The sequence below is a fragment of the Oncorhynchus keta genome, chromosome 19 (genome assembly GCF_023373465.1).
Source record: "Oncorhynchus keta strain PuntledgeMale-10-30-2019 chromosome 19, Oket_V2, whole genome shotgun sequence".
In the NCBI taxonomy this organism is placed as follows: Eukaryota; Metazoa; Chordata; class Actinopteri; order Salmoniformes; family Salmonidae; genus Oncorhynchus; species Oncorhynchus keta.
In genome coordinates, this window is record NC_068439.1 from 20,144,929 (window position 1) to 20,163,957 (window position 19,029).

The 19,029-nt window shown below is 45.5% G+C and overlaps 1 protein-coding gene and 1 long non-coding RNA gene across 5 annotated transcripts in view; one reads left to right on the top strand and one right to left on the bottom strand.

Moving 5' to 3' along the window:
* Nucleotides 1–19,029, bottom strand: part of LOC118397642 (engulfment and cell motility protein 1-like) — a 241,656-nt gene that overhangs the window by 125,678 nt on the left and 96,949 nt on the right. For 3 of the 4 annotated variants that reach the window (XM_052469990.1, XM_052469992.1, XM_052469991.1), the window contains 2 exons: nucleotides 10,068–10,237; nucleotides 2,050–2,085 (listed from right to left, as the gene is read on the bottom strand). In XM_052469990.1, the coding sequence (XP_052325950.1) occupies nucleotides 2,050–2,085; nucleotides 10,068–10,237 (206 nt within the window). The remainder of the gene's footprint in view (nucleotides 1–2,049; nucleotides 2,086–10,067; nucleotides 10,238–19,029) is intronic. The other variant, XM_052469993.1, reaches the window with a different exon arrangement.
* Nucleotides 5,308–7,053, top strand: LOC127909297 (uncharacterized). The gene is made up of 3 exons (XR_008070652.1): nucleotides 5,308–5,530; nucleotides 5,577–5,714; nucleotides 5,853–7,053. It is a non-coding gene; the product is annotated as an uncharacterized LOC127909297 (long non-coding RNA).

Below are 19,029 nucleotides of genomic sequence, written 5' to 3' on the forward strand. Positions count from 1 at the left end.
GCCACGCGTATAGCTAAGCAGCCAAAAGCCTTGGTCCCAGGGAGAGCGGAGGAGAGGACATTGTGAAGCCACAGCCAGGTATGCTGAGAGCACAGAAATGCGAGAGGAGAAGGACGACGACTGCGGCTCCCGATGGGTCAGACAGATGACTCAGTCCTTCATGAATAACTGGAGGAAACAGAGAGCCAGCAGGAGCCAGACAGCGCAGGGGAGCAGAGCCACGTAGCTGGAGAGCATTCATTCATTAATCATTCCCATGCAGTTACTAGTAGATAGTTATTAGTAGAGACTATAGTTGACATCAAAGGAGGACCAAGCAACATTATTTCCTGGAAGATTTGTATCCAATGGTCTGAAAGCAAAGTGTTACAATTTGTTATGTTGAATCACCAGCAGAAGTTCACAGGAAAAACAGCCTACATAAATCTCATAGAAAAATACAAATGATAAGCAATAAATTAAGATTATATAAATGAATAGCTGTTTTTGACATTTTCAGAAATTAACTGTGTGATTAGTCATGACAAAAACCTGAAATGCTTTATAAATCAGTGAAGCACACCTCTAGATATCATGTGGGAAATATTGTAAAATATTGCCCCCTGCAGTCAGATTTTAATAGTGCTTCATATTTAATAAAGTTGGCCAATAGTCTCCAATGCCCGACTTGAAAGTAATCTTTAATATTCAAAAAAACAACATGCCATATGTACTTTTTAAGTACAAACATTTCATAAACATAATAAAAAAGCAAAAAAAATGTATATATGTAAAGAAATTCTACATTATAAATAATATAAAGTTCGTAAAAACAAAACATTTGGTTAATAACACACTGGCAGGACCAGACCAATTACAGGCGTAGCAACATACGGTTAATTCATGAACACATTTGGTCAATCACAGACAACATTATGGCTCACATCTCAGACACATTCATTAGTAATACTTGATTAATTAGTAGTACTTAGTCCACGGTTGGACTGGGGTGAGTAAGCGTTTGCACATGGCAGTGGGTAGTTACGTGATGTATGAAAGGATCATGTAAATGTAAGTACATGATTCTACTAAAATTATTCTAGGTAGGCCGTCATTGTAAATAAAAATTTGTTCTTAACTGACTTGCCTTGTTAAATTAAGGTTCATTAAAAAGAAATGCAATTCTAATGCAATAGACGTGTAACATTCTAAAAAAAAGTTGACTCATTTAAGATGTAAGAACGACATGTTGACAAGACGAAAGAATGTAACCCTACAGAATGATGTCTTTATACTACAGGGTGAGGACAGAACTGCAGAATATTCATATGAATAGGGTGTAAAGGACTGCCCAATTAACATCTCTAACAACCCACCACCACCAACACCTAACATTAAAGTGCCCATCAAATGGGGTGTATTCATTAGGGCAAACTGTAGCAAAAACGTTTTACGATGTAAAAACGTTTTGGAACTACAACAAGTGTTTCTAATTGTTTTCTAAAAGTTCAGGTAGGTCCCTCCCCGTTTCAGCCTGTTTAGCTTCCGTTTGGTAACTAGTGAATACACCCTTTAACATCAAGTTTAGAAACAAGAATCCAAGAAGAATCTCTGAATTTGGCCTGTAAGTTTCCTTATGAGTCATTGTCATGGTGCTCTTCAAAACAACGTCCCACGTGAAACAAGAGTATGCGGTTAGTTCCCTTTGAACATCAACCAATTGCCCAATACCTCATGCAAAAATTTGAGATCAATGCTGATTCGGTTACATGGTACACAGAGGATGAGTCTCAAATATCAACCTATTCCCTATATAGGGCCTGGGCCCTGGTCAAAAGTAGTGCACTATGTAGGGATTAGGGTTCCATTTGGGATGTAACCAGAGATAAACAAAACAAACAAGTTTGATTTCAAGATGAAAGCCAGCGATGGCAGCCATGTTGTTTCCCATCAGTTTAAAATAAGTTTTGAATCATGCAGACTCAGTTGCCGGGTAGATTAGAGGGAAGAGTACAAAGCCAGTCAGGGTAGTTATCTGACTGGGGAGGGGAAGGGAAAGGGAGGGCTTACCATGGCTTCATTATCTTCTGTAGTTTCTGATAGCGTCTGCAAAGATTTAAGAAACTTTGGCATCAGAGGAGAACAATGACCACGGAAGAAGGGGCTCAAGTCATAGTAGACAGATGGAGGCTATGGTTAGACAATAGACACATTGCCCGTGTGTGTGTGTGTGTGTGTGTGTGTGTGTGTGTGTGTGTGTGTGTGTGTGTGTGTGTGTGTGTGTGTGTGTGTGTGTGTGTGTGTGTGTGTGTGTGTGTGTGTGTGTGTGTGTGTGTGTGTGTGTGTGTGTGTGTGTGTGTGTGTGTGTGTGTGTGTGTGTGTGTGTGTGTGTGTGTGTGTGTGTGTGTGTGTGTGTGTGTGTGTGTGTGTGTGTGTGTGTGTACGATCTTGTCACTGTAGCTTCTTTCGGATAAGACCAGAACAGGGGGCTGTATGGGATTTTCGTAATGAATAATTTTGCATGGACAGGAGAGTCCTGATCCGAGACCAGCAGTCCTACTCTGAGATGCTTCATACATATGGCCCCAGAGCCCAGACACATGGAGGTTGGAGATGGATAGGATGTGAACAGAGCTTCACAGTGACATCTCAAATGTAGATGGCAACACAAGGCTGACTTGCTCCAGTAACATGTGATACAATACAGAGAACAACACATTTGGACAAACAGAATTACACTGAGACCAAAGCAATAAAGATATACAGGGCTCTGGTTAACACAGGGGAATGGGTAGAGATAAGATGGTGATAGAAGTGGAGGAGGATATTTGACCAAATAAACACACTCAAATAACATGCACAGAGAGATAGACAGACAAACAAAGCCAAAGTATGGTTTGAGAAGCAGTTGGAGTCAAAAAAAGAAAGAAAGAAATACAGACAGTCACACAACAGGCGTTGTTTGCAAAGATGGCAACAAACTGACCAAAAATGGCCAACAATAAATTTAAACAACAAAAAGACTCATGGGAGACCTTAACATCATCTTGTTTTGTGATAAAACAGTAAGCTTGCTACAAAATTAACATTTCCCAGGGATCCAAAATGTTTGCCAGTTGAAGCTGGTTCTATGGAACATTCTCAGCAGTTCAGGAATGTATCGGCTATGTTACTACACCAATAGGGGGCGCACAACTTCTTTCAATCACTGATTCAGTATCACAACATTAATACAGCATGTTGTCATGCCCCAGACTGGGATATTAGAAAGTACTGCTCCCTGGTGTCTCTTTTTCCTAAGCGTGTGAATCATATTACACTAGTCGGTCAGCAGGAATGTAGATGAGGATTGTAGATGATACACACACACGCCTGCACTTTCAAACTCCTGGGCTACGCTCTGTTGACGCAGGAGTAATCTACATAAAACATATTTCAAGAAAGAGGCCTGAGGTGGCAGTATGCATCATGGGGGAATTAAGTGGGCAGCACTGCTTATAAGAGCATGAAAGAGGTTAAATTATTAATAGAGAAATGAATATGCATTAAGAACATTTAAATGAAGATCACAAAATAAATTATGTTGCTTTAAATGGCACAATCAATCTATACAGTAAAGGGAGACATGTCAACACTACTATGGGTCCTGGTCTAAAGTAGTGCAGTATATTAGGGAATAGGGTGTTGCTTGGGAGGCACACATTCTAAATGTAAATGTGGTGGGTTTGAGTTTATTTACATTTTACAGGGACAGTGCACATTAATCAACATTTCAGTAAAAGTGCCGGTTTTAGCCAGCCGGCTAATTTACAACCGCAGTCCCTGGGAAGGTTATTAAAAACAATTACAATATAGACAATCAATGAGCAGTGAGCACACGCAGAGCAACATAGGACAAGCAAGACATAGCATACAGACAGAGCAACATAGGACAAGCAAGACATAGCATACAGACAGAGCAACATAGGACAAGCAAGACATAGCATACAGACAGAGCAACATAGGACAAGCAAGACATAGCATACAGACAGAGCAACATAGGACAAGCAAGACATAGCATACAGACAGAGCAACATAGGACAAGCAAGACATAGCATACAGACAGAGCAACATAGGACAAGCAAGACATAGCATACAGACAGAGCAACATAGGACAAGCAAGACATAGCATACAGACAGAGCAACATAGGACAAGCAAGACATAGCATACAGACAGAGCAACATAGGACAAGCAAGACATAGCATACAGACATAGCAACATAGGACAAGCAAGACGTAGCATACAGACAGAGCAACATAGGACAAGCAAGACATAGCATACAGAATATAATAATAATAATATAATAATAATAATATAATAATAATAATAATAATAATATAATAATATAATATATGCCATTTAGCTGACGCTTTTATCCAAAGCGACTTACAGTCATGTGTGCATACATTCTACGTATGGGTGGTCCCGGGAATCGAACCCACTACCCTGGCGTTACAAGCGCCATGCTCTACCAACTGAGCCACAGAAGGACAAGCAAGACATAGCATACAGACATAGCAACATAGGACAAGCAAGACGTAGCATACAGACAGAGCAACATAGGACAAGCAAGACGTAGCATACAGACAGAGCAACATAGGACAAGCAAGACGTAGCATACAGACAGAGCAACATAGAACAAAAAGCAGCAGGACAAATGTCATAAAAGCAACACAGTGTTTGCACACTTCACAAGCTACAGACAACAGACAACATGGAAAGCGGCAATACACCGGGTGCAATACAATGGGTCTTCACCTCCCCTGTACAAGAATGGAAGGTTCTTCTTGTAGACTAACAGAATGGAAGGTTCTAGTTCTTATTGTAGAGGGGAGATACACTAACAGAATGGAAGGTTCTACTTCTTATTGTAGAGGGGAGATACACTAACAGAATGGAAGGGTCTAGTTCTTATTGTAGAGGGGAGACACACTAACAGAATGGAAGGTTCTAGTTCTTATTGTAGAGGGGATATACACTAACAGAATGGAAGGTTCTACTTCTTATTGTAGAGGGGAGATACACTAACAGAATGGAAGGTTCTACTTCTTATTGTAGAGGGGAGATACACTATCAGAGTGGAAGGTTCTAGTTCTTATTGTAGAGGGGAGATACACTATCAGAGTGGAAGGTTCTAGTTCTTATTGTAGAGGGGAGATACACTAACAGAATGGAAGGTTCTTCTTGTAGACTAACATAATGGAAGGTTCTAGTTCTTATTGTAGAGGGGAGATACACTAACAGAATGGAAGGTTCTTCTTGTAGACTAACATAATGGAAGGTTCTAGTTCTTATTGTAGAGGGGAGATACACTAACAGAATGGAAGGTTCTACTTCTTATTGTAGAGGGGAGATACACTAACAGAATGGAAGGTTCTAGTTCTTATTGTAGAGGGGAGATACACTAACAGAATGGAAGGTTCTAGTTCTTATTGTAGAGGGGAGATACACTAACAGAATGGAAGGTTCTAGTTCTTATTGTAGAGGGGAGATACACTAACAGAATGGAAGGTTCTAGTTCTTATTGTAGAGGGGATATACACTAACAGAATGGAAGGTTCTAGTTCTTATTGTAGAGGGGAGATACACTAACAGAATGGAAGGTTCTAGTTCTTATTGTAGAGGGGAGATACACTAACAGAATGGAAGGTTCTAGTTCTTATTGTAGAGGGGAGATACACTAACAGAATGGAAGGTTCTACTTCTTATTGTAGAGGGGATATACACTAACAGAATGGAAGGTTCTAGTTCTTATTGTAGAGGGGATATACACTAACAGAATGGAAGGTAGTACTTCTTATTGTAGAGGGGAGATACACTAACAGAATGGAAGGTTCTAGTTCTTATTGTAGAGGGGAGATACACTAACAGAATGGAATGTTCTAGTTCTTAATGTAGAGGGGATATACACTAACAGAATGGAAGGTTCTACTTATTATTGTAGAGGGGAGATACACTAACAGAATGGAAGGTTCTACTTCTTATTGTAGAGGGGATATACACTAACAGAATGGAAGGTTCTAGTTCTTATTGTAGAGGGGAGATACACTAACAGAATGGAAGGTTCTAGTTCTTATTGTAGAGGGGATATACACTAACAGAATGGAAGGTTCTACTTCTTATTGTAGAGGGGATATACACTATATGTCATTCCAAGTGTCAGATTTAGATCAGAGAGAGTGTGTGTTTGGTCTATCAGAGAGAGTGTGTGTTTGGTCTATCAGAGAGAGTGTGCGTTTGGTCTATCAGAGAGTGTGTGTTTGGTCTATCAGAGAGAGTGCGTGTTTGGTCTATCAGAGAGAGTGCGTGTTTGGTCTATCAGAGAGAGTGCGTGTTTGGTCTATCAGAGAGAGTGCGTGTTTGGTCTATCAGAGAGAGTGCGTGTTTGGTCTATCAGAGAGAGTGCGTGTTTGGTCTATCAGAGAGAGTGCGTGTTTGGTCTATCAGAGAGAGTGCGTGTTTGGTCTATCAGAGAGAGTGCGTGTTTGGTCTATCAGAGAGAGAGTGTGTGTTTGGTCTATCAGAGAGAGAGTGTGTGTTTGGTCTATCAGAGAGAGTGTGTGTGTTTGGTCTATCAGAGAGAGTGTATGTTTGTATCCGGGGAGCTGCTACTGACTGGGAAGTCTCTCTGGGCTTGGGGGCTTAATGAGGATGTCATGTAGCTGTGTGTGTGTGTGTGTGTGTGTGTGTGTGTGTGTGTGTGTGTGTGTGTGTGTGTGTGTGTGTGTGTTTCAGACCACTGACGCCCTCTCAGCCAGTAAACGCTGTGTCCAGAGACCCTGGGCTAGCCTATAATGAGGGTCTGCTGGGAAAGACAAGCATTTGGTTGGATTCAGGGCTGTTCAGTACAGTGGGGTGACTGGAGACGGCTGACTGTGTGTGATTGAATGGGGGGGTGTACGTGTGTGAGAAAGAGAGGGTATGTGTATGTGTGTGTCTTGCTTCGACTGTGTGAGTCTCCAATGTGTGTTTTGACTCTGCAATCACACAGCATGACCCTGGCTCTCCTCTCCCTCCCTCGCTCTCCTCTCTCTCCCCCGCTCTCCTCTCCCTCCCCGGCTCTCCTCTCCTCTCCCTCCCCGGCTCTCCTCTCCTCTCCTCCCCGGCTCTCCTCTCCTCTCCTCTCCTCTCCTCTCCTCTCCCTCCCCGGCTCTCCTTTCCTCTCCTCTCCTCTCCTCTCTCCTCTCCTCTCCTCTCCTCTCCCTCCCCGGCTCTCTCTCCTCTCCTCTCCCTCCCCCGGCTCTCCTCTCCTCTCCTCTCCTCTCCCTCCCCCGGCTCTCCTCTCCTCTCCTCCTCCTCTCCTCTCCCTCCCCGGCTCTCCTCTCCTCTCCCTCCCCGGCTCTCCTCTCCTCTCCCTCCCTCCCTCCCCTCTCCTCTCCTCTCCCTCCCGGCTCTCCTCTCCTCTCTCTCCCCGGCTCTTCTCCTCTCTCTCTCCCCGGCTCTCCTCTCCTCTCCCTCCCCGGCTCTCCTCTCCTCTCCCCTCCCCGGCTCTCCTCTCCTCTCCCTCCCCGGCTCTCCTCTCCTCTCCCTCTCCTCTCCTCTCCTCTCCCCTCCTCTCCTCTCCCTCCCCGGCTCTCCTCTCCCTCCCCTCTCTCCTCCCAGCTCTCCTCTCCTCTCCCTCCCCGGCTCTCCTCTCCTCTCCCTCCCCGGCTCTCCTCTCCTCTCCCTCCCCGGCTCTCCTCTCCTCTCCCTCCCCCGGCTCTCCTCTCCTCTCCCTCCCCTCTCCTCTCCTCTCCTCTCCCTCCCCCGGCTCTCCTCTCCTCTCCTCTCCCTCCCCGGCTCTCCTCTCCTCTCCTCTCCTCTCCCTCCCCGGCTCTCCTCTCCTCTCCTCTCCCTCCCCGGCTCTCCTCTCCTCTCCTCTCCTCTCCCTCCCCGGCTCTCCTCTCCTCTCCTCTCCTCTCCCTCCCCTCCCTCCCCTCTCCTCTCCTCTCCCTCCCCGGCTCTCTCCTCTCCTCTCCCTCCCCGGCTCTCCTCTCCTCTCCCTCCCCGGCTCTCCTCTCCTCTCTCTCCCCGGCTCTTCTCCCCTCTCCCTCCCCGGCTCTCCTCTCCTCTCCCTCCCCGGCTCTTCTCCTCTCTCTCTCCCCGGCTCTCCTCTCCTCTCCCTCCCCGGCTCTCCTCTCCTCTCCCTCCCCGGCTCTCCTCTCCTCTCCCTCCCGGCTCTCCTCTCCTCTCCCTCCACGGCTCTCCTCTCCTCTCCCTCCCCCGGCTCTCCTCTCCTCTCCTCTCCCCCCGGCTCTCCTCTCCTCTCCCTCCCGGCTCTCCTCTCCTCTCCCTCCCCGGCTCTCCCTCTCCTCTCCCTCCCCCCGGCTCTCTCCTCTCCTCCTCCTCTCCCTCCCCGGCTCTCCCTCTCCCTCTCCTCTCCCTCCCCGGCTCTCCTCTCCTCTCCTCTCCTCTCCCGGCTCTCCTCTCCTCTCCCTCCCGGCTCTCCCTCTCCTCTCCCTCCTCCTCTCCTCTCCTCTCCCTCCCCCCGGCTCTCCTCTCCTCTCTCCTCTCCCTCCCCGGCTCTCCTCTCCTCTCCTCTCCTCTCCTCTCCTCTCCCTCCCCGGCTCTCCTCTCCTCTCTCTCTCTCCTCTCCCTCCCCGGCTCTCCCTCTCCTCTCCTCTCCTCTCCCTCCCCGGCTCTCCTCTCCCCTCTCCTCTCCCTCCCCGGCTCTCCTCTCCTCTCCCTCTCCCTCCCCCGGCTCTCCTCTCCTCCTCTCCCTCCCCGGCTCACCTCTCCTCTCCTCTCCTCTCCTCTCCCTCCCCCGGCTCTCCTCTCCTCTCCTCTCCCTCCCGGCTCTCCTCTCTCCCTCCCTCCCCGGCTCTCCTCTCCTCTCCTCTCCCTCCCCGGCTCTTCTCCTCTCCTCTCCCTCCCCGGCTCTTCCTCTCCTCTCCCTCCCCGGCTCTTCTCCTCCTCTCCCTCCCCGGCTCTTCTCCTCTCCTCTCCCTCCCCGGCTCTTCTCCTCTCCTCTCCCTCCCGGCTCTTCTCCTCTCCTCTCCCTCCCGGCTCTCCTCTCCTCTCCCTCCCCGGCTCTTCTCCTCTCCTCTCCCTCCCCGGCTCTCCCTCTCCTCTCTCTCCCCGGCTCTCCTCTCCTCTCTCCCTCCCGGCTCTCCTCTCCTCTCCCTCCCCCGGCTCTCCTCTCCTCTCCTCTCCCGGCTCTCCTCTCCTCTCCCTCCCCGGCTCTCCTCTCCTCTCCCTCCCGGCTCTCCTCTCCTCTCCCTCCCGGCTCTCCTCTCCTCTCCCTCCCGGCTCTCCTCTCTCTCTCCCGGCTCTCCTCTCTCTCTCCCGGCTCTCCTCTCCTCTCCCTCCCGGCTCTCCTCTCTCTCTCCCCGGCTCTCCTCTCTCTCTCCCCGGCTCTCCTCTCTCTCTCCCCGGCTCTCCTCTCTCTCTCCCCGGCTCTCTCTCTCTCCCCGGCTCTCCTCTCTCTCTCCCCGGCTCTCCTCTCTCTCTCCCCGGCTCTCCTCTCTCTCTCCCCGGCTCTCCTCTCTCTCTCCCCGGCTCTCCTCTCTCTCTCCCCGGCTCTCCTCTCTCCCTCCCCGGCTCTCCTCTCCCTCCCCGGCTCTCCTCTCCCTCCCCGGCTCTCCTCTCCCTCCCCGGCTCTCCTCTCCCTCCCGGCTCTCCTCTCCCTCCCCTGCTCTCCTCTCCCTCCCCGGCTCTCCTCTCCCTCCCCGGCTCTCCTCTCCCTCCCCGGCTCTCCTCTCCCCCTGCCTCCTCCCCGCATGGGGTTCCAGTCAACATCACGGTGGAGAAACTCCACCTCAGCAAAATGCCACTTCCTGCCCCCGCCGTAACCTTCCGCTGAGACAGAGACCGCTTCCAAAATGGCACCCTATTACCTACAGTACTTTTGCCCTGAACCCTATTGGCCCTGCATCAAAAGTAGTGCACTATATAGGGAATAGGATGCCATCTGGGACACAGACAGCTTACCAGGCCCAAAGCCCAGTGAGACAAGCAGAGACAGAGGCAGACCAGCATTTAAGAGAACACTGCTTGGGAATGAGGTGGGGCTGCCGGAAAAGACAGAATAAAAGAAGGGAAAGGAAAGGAGGAGAGAGGAAGTACGTACTCTGTGCCGCTCTCCACCATCTGTGTGAGCAGTGAGATGCCGTCCAGGTTGATGAACTCCTGGGCGAAGGTGACGTCTCTGGAAGAGTTGGCCAGGTCCTTCAGAGCCTCCAGCTTGGCATCCATACTGGATGACTGGATCCTCTCGTGGAGCTGGGCCGCTGTCTGAGACTGGAGGGGAGGGGGAAGATAGCCAGGGAGAGCGCAGAGACAGGGGTTATACACCGGATATACACTGAGTGTACAAAACATTAAGAACACCTGCTCTATCCATGACAGACTGACCACGTGATTCCAGGTGAAAACTACGATCCCTTATTGATGTCACTTCAATCAGTGTAGATGAAGGGGAGGAGACAGGCTGTAAAGAAGGATTTGTAAGCCTCGAGACAATTGAGACATGGATTGTGTATTTGTGCCATTCAAAGAGAGAATGGACACAAAATATTTAAATGCCTTTGAACTGGGTATGGTAGTAGATGCCAGGCGCAACGGTTGTGTCAGGAACTACAACACAGCTGGGTTTTTCACACTCAACAGTTTCCCGTGTGTATCAAGAATGGTCCACCAAGGACATCCAGCCAACTTGACACAACTGTGAGAAGCATTGGAGTCAACATGGGCCAGCCTCCCTTTTGACACCTGGTTGAGTCCATGCCCTGACAAATTGAGTCTGTTCTGAGGTCAAAAGGGGGCAGGGGGGTGGTTTGGGGTGCAACTCAATATTAGGAAGGTGTTCTTAATATTTTGTACACTCAGTGTACGCATGTATGTGGATATATGTATACACATACAGTGAAATTATACAATGACTATGAGGTTAAAGTGCAGACTGTCAGCTTTAATTTGAGGGTATTTTCAATCATATCAGGTGAACTGTTTAGAAATGACATCACTTTTTGTACATAGTCCCTCCATTTTAGGGGACTAAAAGTATTGGGTTAAATTCACTTATGTGTATTAAAGTAGTCAAAAGTGTAGTATTTGGTCCCTTATTCCTAGAACACAATGATTACATCAAGCTTGTGACTCCTCAAACGTGTACGCATTTGCAGTTTGTTTTGGTTGAGTTTCAGATTATTTTTGGCACAAATAATGAATCCAGCAAATAAATCCAACAAATATGTAGAGTCACATGCTTAATGTAGTCATTGCATGCTGAGTACAGAGCCAAACAAACAAATATGTGTAGTCACATGCTTAATGTAGTCATTGCATGCTGAGTACAGAGCCAAAACAAACAAATATGTAGAGTCACATGCTTAACGTAGTCATTGCATGCTGAGTACAGAGCCAAAACAAACAAATATGTGTAGTCACATGCTTAATGTAGTCATTGCATGCTGAGTACAGAGCCAAAACAAACAAATATGTGTAGTCACATGCTTAATGTAGTCATTGCATGCTGAGTACAGAGCAAAACAAACAAATATGTAGTAGTCACATGCTTAATGTAGTCATTGCATGCTGAGTACAGAGCCAAAACAAACAAAATGTGTAGAGTCACATGCTTAATGTAGTCATTGCATGCTGAGTACAGAGCCAAAACAAACAAATATGTGAGTCACATGCTTAATGTAGTCATTGCATGCTGAGTACAGAGCCAAAACAAACAAATATGTAGAGTCACATGCTTAATGTAGTCATTGCATGCTGAGTACAGAGCCAAAACAAACAAATATGTAGAGTCACATGCTTAATGTAGTCATTGCATGCTGAGTACAGAGCCAAAACAAACAAATATGTAGAGTCACATGCTTAATGTAGTCATTGCATGCTGAGTACAGAGCCAAAACAAACAAATATGTAGAGTCACATGCTTAATGTAGTCATTGCCAAAACAAATATTGGCTCTGTACATTACAGAGTACAGAGCCAAAACAAATATGTAGAGTCACATGCTTAATGTAGTCATTGCATGCTGAGTACAGAGCCAAAAAAACAAATATGTAGAGTCACATGCTTAATGTAGTCATTGCATGCTGAGTACAGAGCCAAAACAAACAAATATGTAGAGTCACATACTTAATGTAGTCATTGCATGCTGAGTACAGAGCCAAAACAAACAAATGTGTAGAGTCACATGCTTAATGTAGTCATTGCATGCTGAGTACAGAGCCAAAACAAACAAATGTGTAGAGTCACATGCTTAATGTAGTCATTGCATGCTGAGTACAGAGCCAAAACAAACAAATATGTAGAGTCACATGCTTAATGTAGTCATTGCATGCTGAGTACAGAGCCAAAACAAACAAATATGTAGAGTCACATGCTTAATGTAGTCATTGCATGCTGAGTACAGAGCCAAAACAAACAAATATGTAGAGTCACATGCTTAATGTAGTCATTGCATGCTGAGTACAGAGCCAAAACAAACAAATATGTAGAGTCACATGCTTAATGTAGTCATTGCATGCTGAGTACAGAGCCAAAACAAACAAATATGTAGAGTCACATGCTTAATGTAGTCATTGCATGCTAAGCCAAAACAAATAATAATCAATAATGTAGTCATTGCATGCCAAAAGCCAAAACAAATATGTAGAGTCACATGCTTAATGTAGTCATTGCATGCTGAGTACAGAGCCAAAAAAACAAATATGTGTGTCACATACTTAATGTAGTCATTGCATGCTGAGTACAGAGCCAAAACAAACAAATGTGTGAGTCACATGCTTAATGTAGTCATTGCATGCTGAGTACAGAGCCAAAACAAACAAATATGTAGAGTCACATGCTTAATGTAGTCATTGCATGCTGAGTACAGAGCCAAAACAAACAAATATGTGTAGTCACATGCTTAATGTAGTCATTGCATGCTGAGTACAGAGCCAAAACAAACAAATATGTAGAGTCACATGCTTAATGTAGTCATTGCATGCTGAGTACAGAGCCAAAACAAACAAATATGTAGAGTCACATGCTTAATGTAGTCATTGCATGCTGAGTACAGAGCCAAAACAAACAAATATGTGTAGTCACATGCTTAATGTAGTCATTGCATGCTGAGTACAGAGCCAAAACAAACAAATATGTAGAGTCACATGCTTAATGTAGTCATTGCATGCTGAGTACAGAGCCAAAACAAACAAATATGTAGAGTCACATGCTTAATGTAGTCATTGCATGCTGAGTACAGAGCCAAAACAAACAAATATGTAGAGTCACATGCTTAATGTAGTCATTGCATGCTGAGTACAGAGCCAAAACAAACAAATATGTAGAGTCACATGCTTAATGTAGTCATTGCATGCTGAGTACAGAGCCAAAACAAACAAATATGTAGAGTCACATTGTGCTGCCATCCTGTTAGAAGATAACAGATTATTTTATTACAATGGTTAAATTGGATTTTCATTGTGTTCAATTGTGTTATTTGCCCCTGGTGGCGCTTTCTGGTACTTAGAAAGTCAACGCAAACGGAAGTTCAGAATTTGTTTTGCACGCATAGAAGCAGCTACAAACAACGCTACAGTGCAGGTCTTCCAATGTAGTTATTTCTTGTCACGCTTCAGCCTTGGAAAAATATTTGTTTGTAAGTTCGATTCAAGCATTTAGCTAATGATGATAATCTTGTTATTGATAGAGTTTCTTACATATCAATGTTGGTTGCATTTACTCACAAATTGCAATGCCTTTTGTGTATGTCGTTAGCTGTATTACTTTGCTCATGCGTCATGCAAACGAATTGTAAAATATACAATACTGTAGTTTTGTTACTGTTTTTAGTGTAATATGCTTTGTTATTCTACATAGATGGTTATACATTATTAGAGTAATGAAAGGAGCAATTACCATATGGTTAACAATTAGCTATATGGTTTGGCATCATGCCAGATGCATGGTACCTTAGCGCGTGCTTTGTATTCATGCAACTTCAAATGTTTAATGTACAGCTACAGTATGTCGGTGTGAATTGAACACTAAAGTATATTCTTTTCTGTATTTTGCAGTTTCACAACATAAACGTTTCAATATATTCATTCAAGAAAAGTCACGCCTTGGGAGTTTTATTGAAGACTTAGTTGTTAGCTATCTGTCTAGTTTTGCATGGGAACGCAACTCAAGGGCAGAATAGTGAAAAAACATAATCACAGCGGGCTCAAGCACAAGAATAACTGCACACGGTGGTTATGTTTCTACGTTCATCAGCCAACAAAGCCTCTTATCCTAGGGAAGACCAGCAGTCTACGATGCAACAACCAGAGCCAGGTGTTCAACAGAGAGAGATGGAAGAGCCTCTTCAGCACATTGGGACCAAGTCTCAATCTACAAGATCAAGGTCATCAAAACAGTCAAGCAGATCCTCAACGGCGAGTTCTGCAGCCGTCAAAGCACGCGCCAAGGCGGAGGCAGCACGCGCACAAGTCTCTTATGCTGAGAAGGAAGCTTCTGTGATGAAACAAAGGCAGAAATAGAGGCCAGCTTGTTGAAGCAAAAGCTGACCTCGAGGCAACGTTATACGTTCTCCAAGTTGAGAGAGCAGCTGCTGCTGCGTTGGCTGAAGCTGCAGCCTTTGAAGAAGCTGTAGAATCAGAACGCAGAGAGCTTCGCAAAGAACTAGACACAGGGACACAGCCCTTAAGTCCAGTCCAACGTACATGTGAGTATGTGCAACAACATGCTAGGCCCTACTTTGCTGAACTTCCATTTGAAGTGGAGAAACAAGAGCTTAGTGTTGACCCAGCTACATGCCATAATCCAGAAAGTAGCAAACAACAGAACATGAGCAGAGACTCTCCGTTCAAAAGAAATGAACAGCAGCATGGTGGAAATGGAAAGCAAGCCCACTTCCAGTCACACACACACAACTTCCCTGAGTCACAAGTGGCACCAGACCTCATCAAGTACCTCCTACAACGTGAGATGGTGAGTTCCGGACTCCTGAAGTTTGATGATCGCCCTGATAATTATTGGGCATGGAAAGCATCCTTTCTCAATGCGACCAGAGACTTGAATTTATCAGCCAGGGAAGAGTTAGATCTAATTACCAAGTGGCTAGGGGCAGAGTCATCTGAGCAAGCAAACAGAATTAGATCTGTCCATATTTTCAACGCAACAGCAGGACTTAACATGGTCTGGCAACGACTAGAAGAGTGCTATGGTACACCCGAAGTGATCGAGAATGCACTTTTGAAGAAAATTGATGATTTTCCTGAACTGACTAACAAAGACTAAGACTAACTAAGAGAACTAGGTGACATTCTTCTCGAACTGGAGGGTGCTAAAGTAGAAGGGTACCTTCCAGGCCTCGCTTATCTGGACACATCTCGGGGGGTAAACCCTATTGTAGAGAAACTTCCATTCACTTTACAAGAAAAATGGATAGCACAGGGATCCAAATATAAGGAGGACTATCGGGTAGCATTCCCACCATTCTCGTTCTTCTCGAGATTCATCAGGAACCAGGCGAAAATTAGAAATGACCCCAGCTTCACCCTCTACACCTCAACTAACCAGGTGTCCATGAAAAGTGAGAAACCTGCCAGGTACAGCAGCAAGACACCTGTGACTGTATACAAGACAGATGTGTCATCTGAGGCTTCAGACCACCAAACCAAACCCAGTAAGACAAAGGTTGAAAACCCTGACCGTCACTGCCCAATACATAACAAGCCTCATCCTCTTAAAAAGTGTCGTGGGTTTAGATACAAAACTCTAGATGAGCGCAAATCATATCTCAAAGACAATGGCATTTGTTTCCGATGTTGTGGGACAACTCAGCACAGAGCTAAAGACTGTAAGGTTTCAATCAAGTGCTCTGAGTGCGACAGCGACAGGCATCTTGCTGCTCTGCATCCAGGCCCAGCCCCTACAAATACAGACACCGCTACAGCAGAGACAGATAATGGCGGGGAGCAAGGTGACGATGCTCTTCTATCTGTCACCTCAAAGTGTACAGAGATCTGTGGTGAGGCAGTCAATCCAAGATCATGTTCGAAAATATGCTTAGTCAAAGCTTATCCGGCTGGGAAAAGAGAGAAAGCTGTCAAAATGTATGTAGTGCTTGATGAACAAAGTAACAAATCTCTGGCCAAGACAGAGTTTTCAGTCTCTTCAACATCAATGGCAACTCTGCTCCATACACCATGAAGACGTGTTCTGGGGTAACAGAGACTTCAGGCAGGAGAGCCGTCAACTTCATGGTGGAGTCTATAGATGGACACATGCAGCTCACTCTCCCTACTCTGATAGAGTGTGATATGATGCCAGACGATAGGATGGAGATTCCCTCCCCCGACATTGCGTATCATCATCCCCATCTGCAACCAGTTATGGACAGAATTCCAGCTGTGGACCCAGACGCTCCCATCCTCCTGCTCTTAGGACGAGACATCTTAAGGGTACACAAGGTACGAGAGCAAATCAATGGGCCCCACGACACTCCTTATGCACAGCGACTCGACCTCGGGTGGGTCATTGTGGGTGAGGTCTGTCTGGGAACGGCTCACCGACCAGCCAATGTTAACGTGTTCAGGACAAACATACTTCAAAATGGTCGCACATCCTATCTGAGCCCTTGCCCTGACATCATCCAGGTAAAAGAGAACTACAACAGCGTAGCTCAGAAACACATCTCTCCCTCTACAGTGCACTCGAGAGATCCAAGCACAACTGTGAACACAGACAGCCTGGGATGTTCCGTGTTCGACAAAACACAAGACGATGATAAACCAGCACCATCAGTGGAGGACAAAGCCTTCTTGGACATTATGGACAAACAGGTTTTCCAGGATGATGGAAACAACTGGGTGGCTCCATTACCCTTTCGCCCCACTAGACGTCGCCTTCCTAATAACAGGGAGCAGGCCATGAACCGTCTCACATCACTTCGCAGGACTTTAGACAAAAGCCTGACATGAAGCGTCATTTTATTGACTTCATGCAAAAGATGCTGGATAACGACCAAGCCGAACCTTCACAGCCACTAGAGGGAGACAAAGAACGTTGGTATCTGCCCATATTTGGTGTTTACCATCCACAAAAGCCTGAACAAATACGAGTAGTATTTGACTCCAGTGCTAAGTGTCAAGGCGTGTCACTTAACGATGTTCTGCTCAGTGGTCCAGACTTAAACAACACACTCTTGGGTGTCCTAATGCGTTTCCGCAAGGATTGCATTGCACTAACAGCAGATGTGCAACAAATGTTTTACTGTTTTGGTGTACGTGAGGATCACAGAGATTACTTAAGGTTTCTCTGGTATGAAGACAACAACCCAGATAGAAACATAACTGAGTACAGAATGAAAGTCCATGTATTTGGGAACAGCCCTTCACCAGCCGTAGCCATCTACTGCATGAGACGAGCAGCGCTACAGGGTGAGAAGGAACACGGGTCAGAACCCAAGCAATATGTAGTGAGGAACTTCTACGTCGATGATGGTCTGACATCAGTAGCTACTACAGAAGAAGCTGTCAACATTCTAAGAAAAACACAAGCAATGTTGGCGGAGTCCAACATGAATCTACACAAGATTGCATCCAATAGCAAAACAGTTATGGAAGCCTTCCCTATGGAGGACCGTGCGAAAGACTTAAAAGATCTGGACCTAGGAGTGGATCCTCTCCCCTTTCAACGGAGTCTGGGACTTTCTTGGAACCTGGAAACAGACAGCTTCTCATTCCAGGTGTCCCACAATGAGAAGCCTTTTACGCGGAGAGGCATCCTGTCCACAGTGAATAGTCTTTATGACCCCCTTGGGTTCGTGGCTCCAATAACAATGCAAGGTAAAGCCTTAATCAGAGAACTCTCTTCTGATCAGAGTGAGTGGGATGTCCCTCTTCCAACAGAAAAAGAAGAGAAATGGAAACAGTGGAAGCAAGTCCAGTGTCTCGCTGACACCTTTTGGAAAAGGTGGAGACAGGAGTTCCTGACAACGCTGCAGAGACGCAGAAAATGGACAGCAGAAAAGCCAAATGTAAAAGTGGGAGATGTTGTCTTATTGAAAGACAGTCAGGCACACAGAAATGACTGGCCAGTCGGGCTTGTGGTAAAAACCTTTCCCAGTACTGACAAAGGTTAGGAAAGTAGAACTAAAAATTGTCAAGCAAGGAGCTGCTAAGGTGTTTCTGAGACCAATCTCAGAGATTGTTGTTTTTCTTTCTGAAGCATCCTAGAGACAAAAGATAAAAATAGAAAGGACATTATTTGTTTCTTGATATGTTTTATTTCATAGTGGCACAATTTCATTATACCAGGCGGGGAGTGTGCTGCCATCCTGTTAGAAGATAACAGATTATTTTATTACAATGGTTAAATTGGATTTTCATTGTGTTCAATGGTGTTATTTGCCCCCTAGTGGCGCTTTCTGGTACTTAAAGTCAACGCAAACGGAAGTTCAGAATTTGTTTTGCACGCATAGAAGCAGCTACAAACAACGCTACGTTGCAGGTCTTTCAATGTAGTTATTTCTTGTCACGCTTCAGCCTTGGAAAAATATTTGTTTGTAAGTTCGATTCAAGCATTTAGCTAATGATGATAATCTTGTTATTGATAGAGTTTCTTACATATCAATGTTGGTTGCATTTACTCACAAATTGCAATGCCTTTTGTGTATGTCGTTAGCTGTATTACTTTGCTCATGCGTCATGCAAACGAATTGTAAAATATACAATACTGTAGTTTTGTTACTGTTTTTAGTGTAATATGCTTTGTTATTCTACATAGATGGTTATACATTATTAGAGTAATGAAAGGAGCAATTACCATATGGTTAACAATTAGCTATATGGTTTGGCATCATGCCAGATGCATGGTACCTTAGCACGTGCTTTGTATTCATGCAACTTCAAATGTTTAATGTACAGCTACAGTATGTCGGTGTGAATTGAACACTAAAGTATATTATTTTCTGTATTTTGCAGTTTCACAACAAACGTTTCAATATATTCATTCAAGAAAAGTCACGCCTTGGGAGTTTTATTGAAGACTTAGTTGTTAGCTATCTGTCTAGTTTTGCA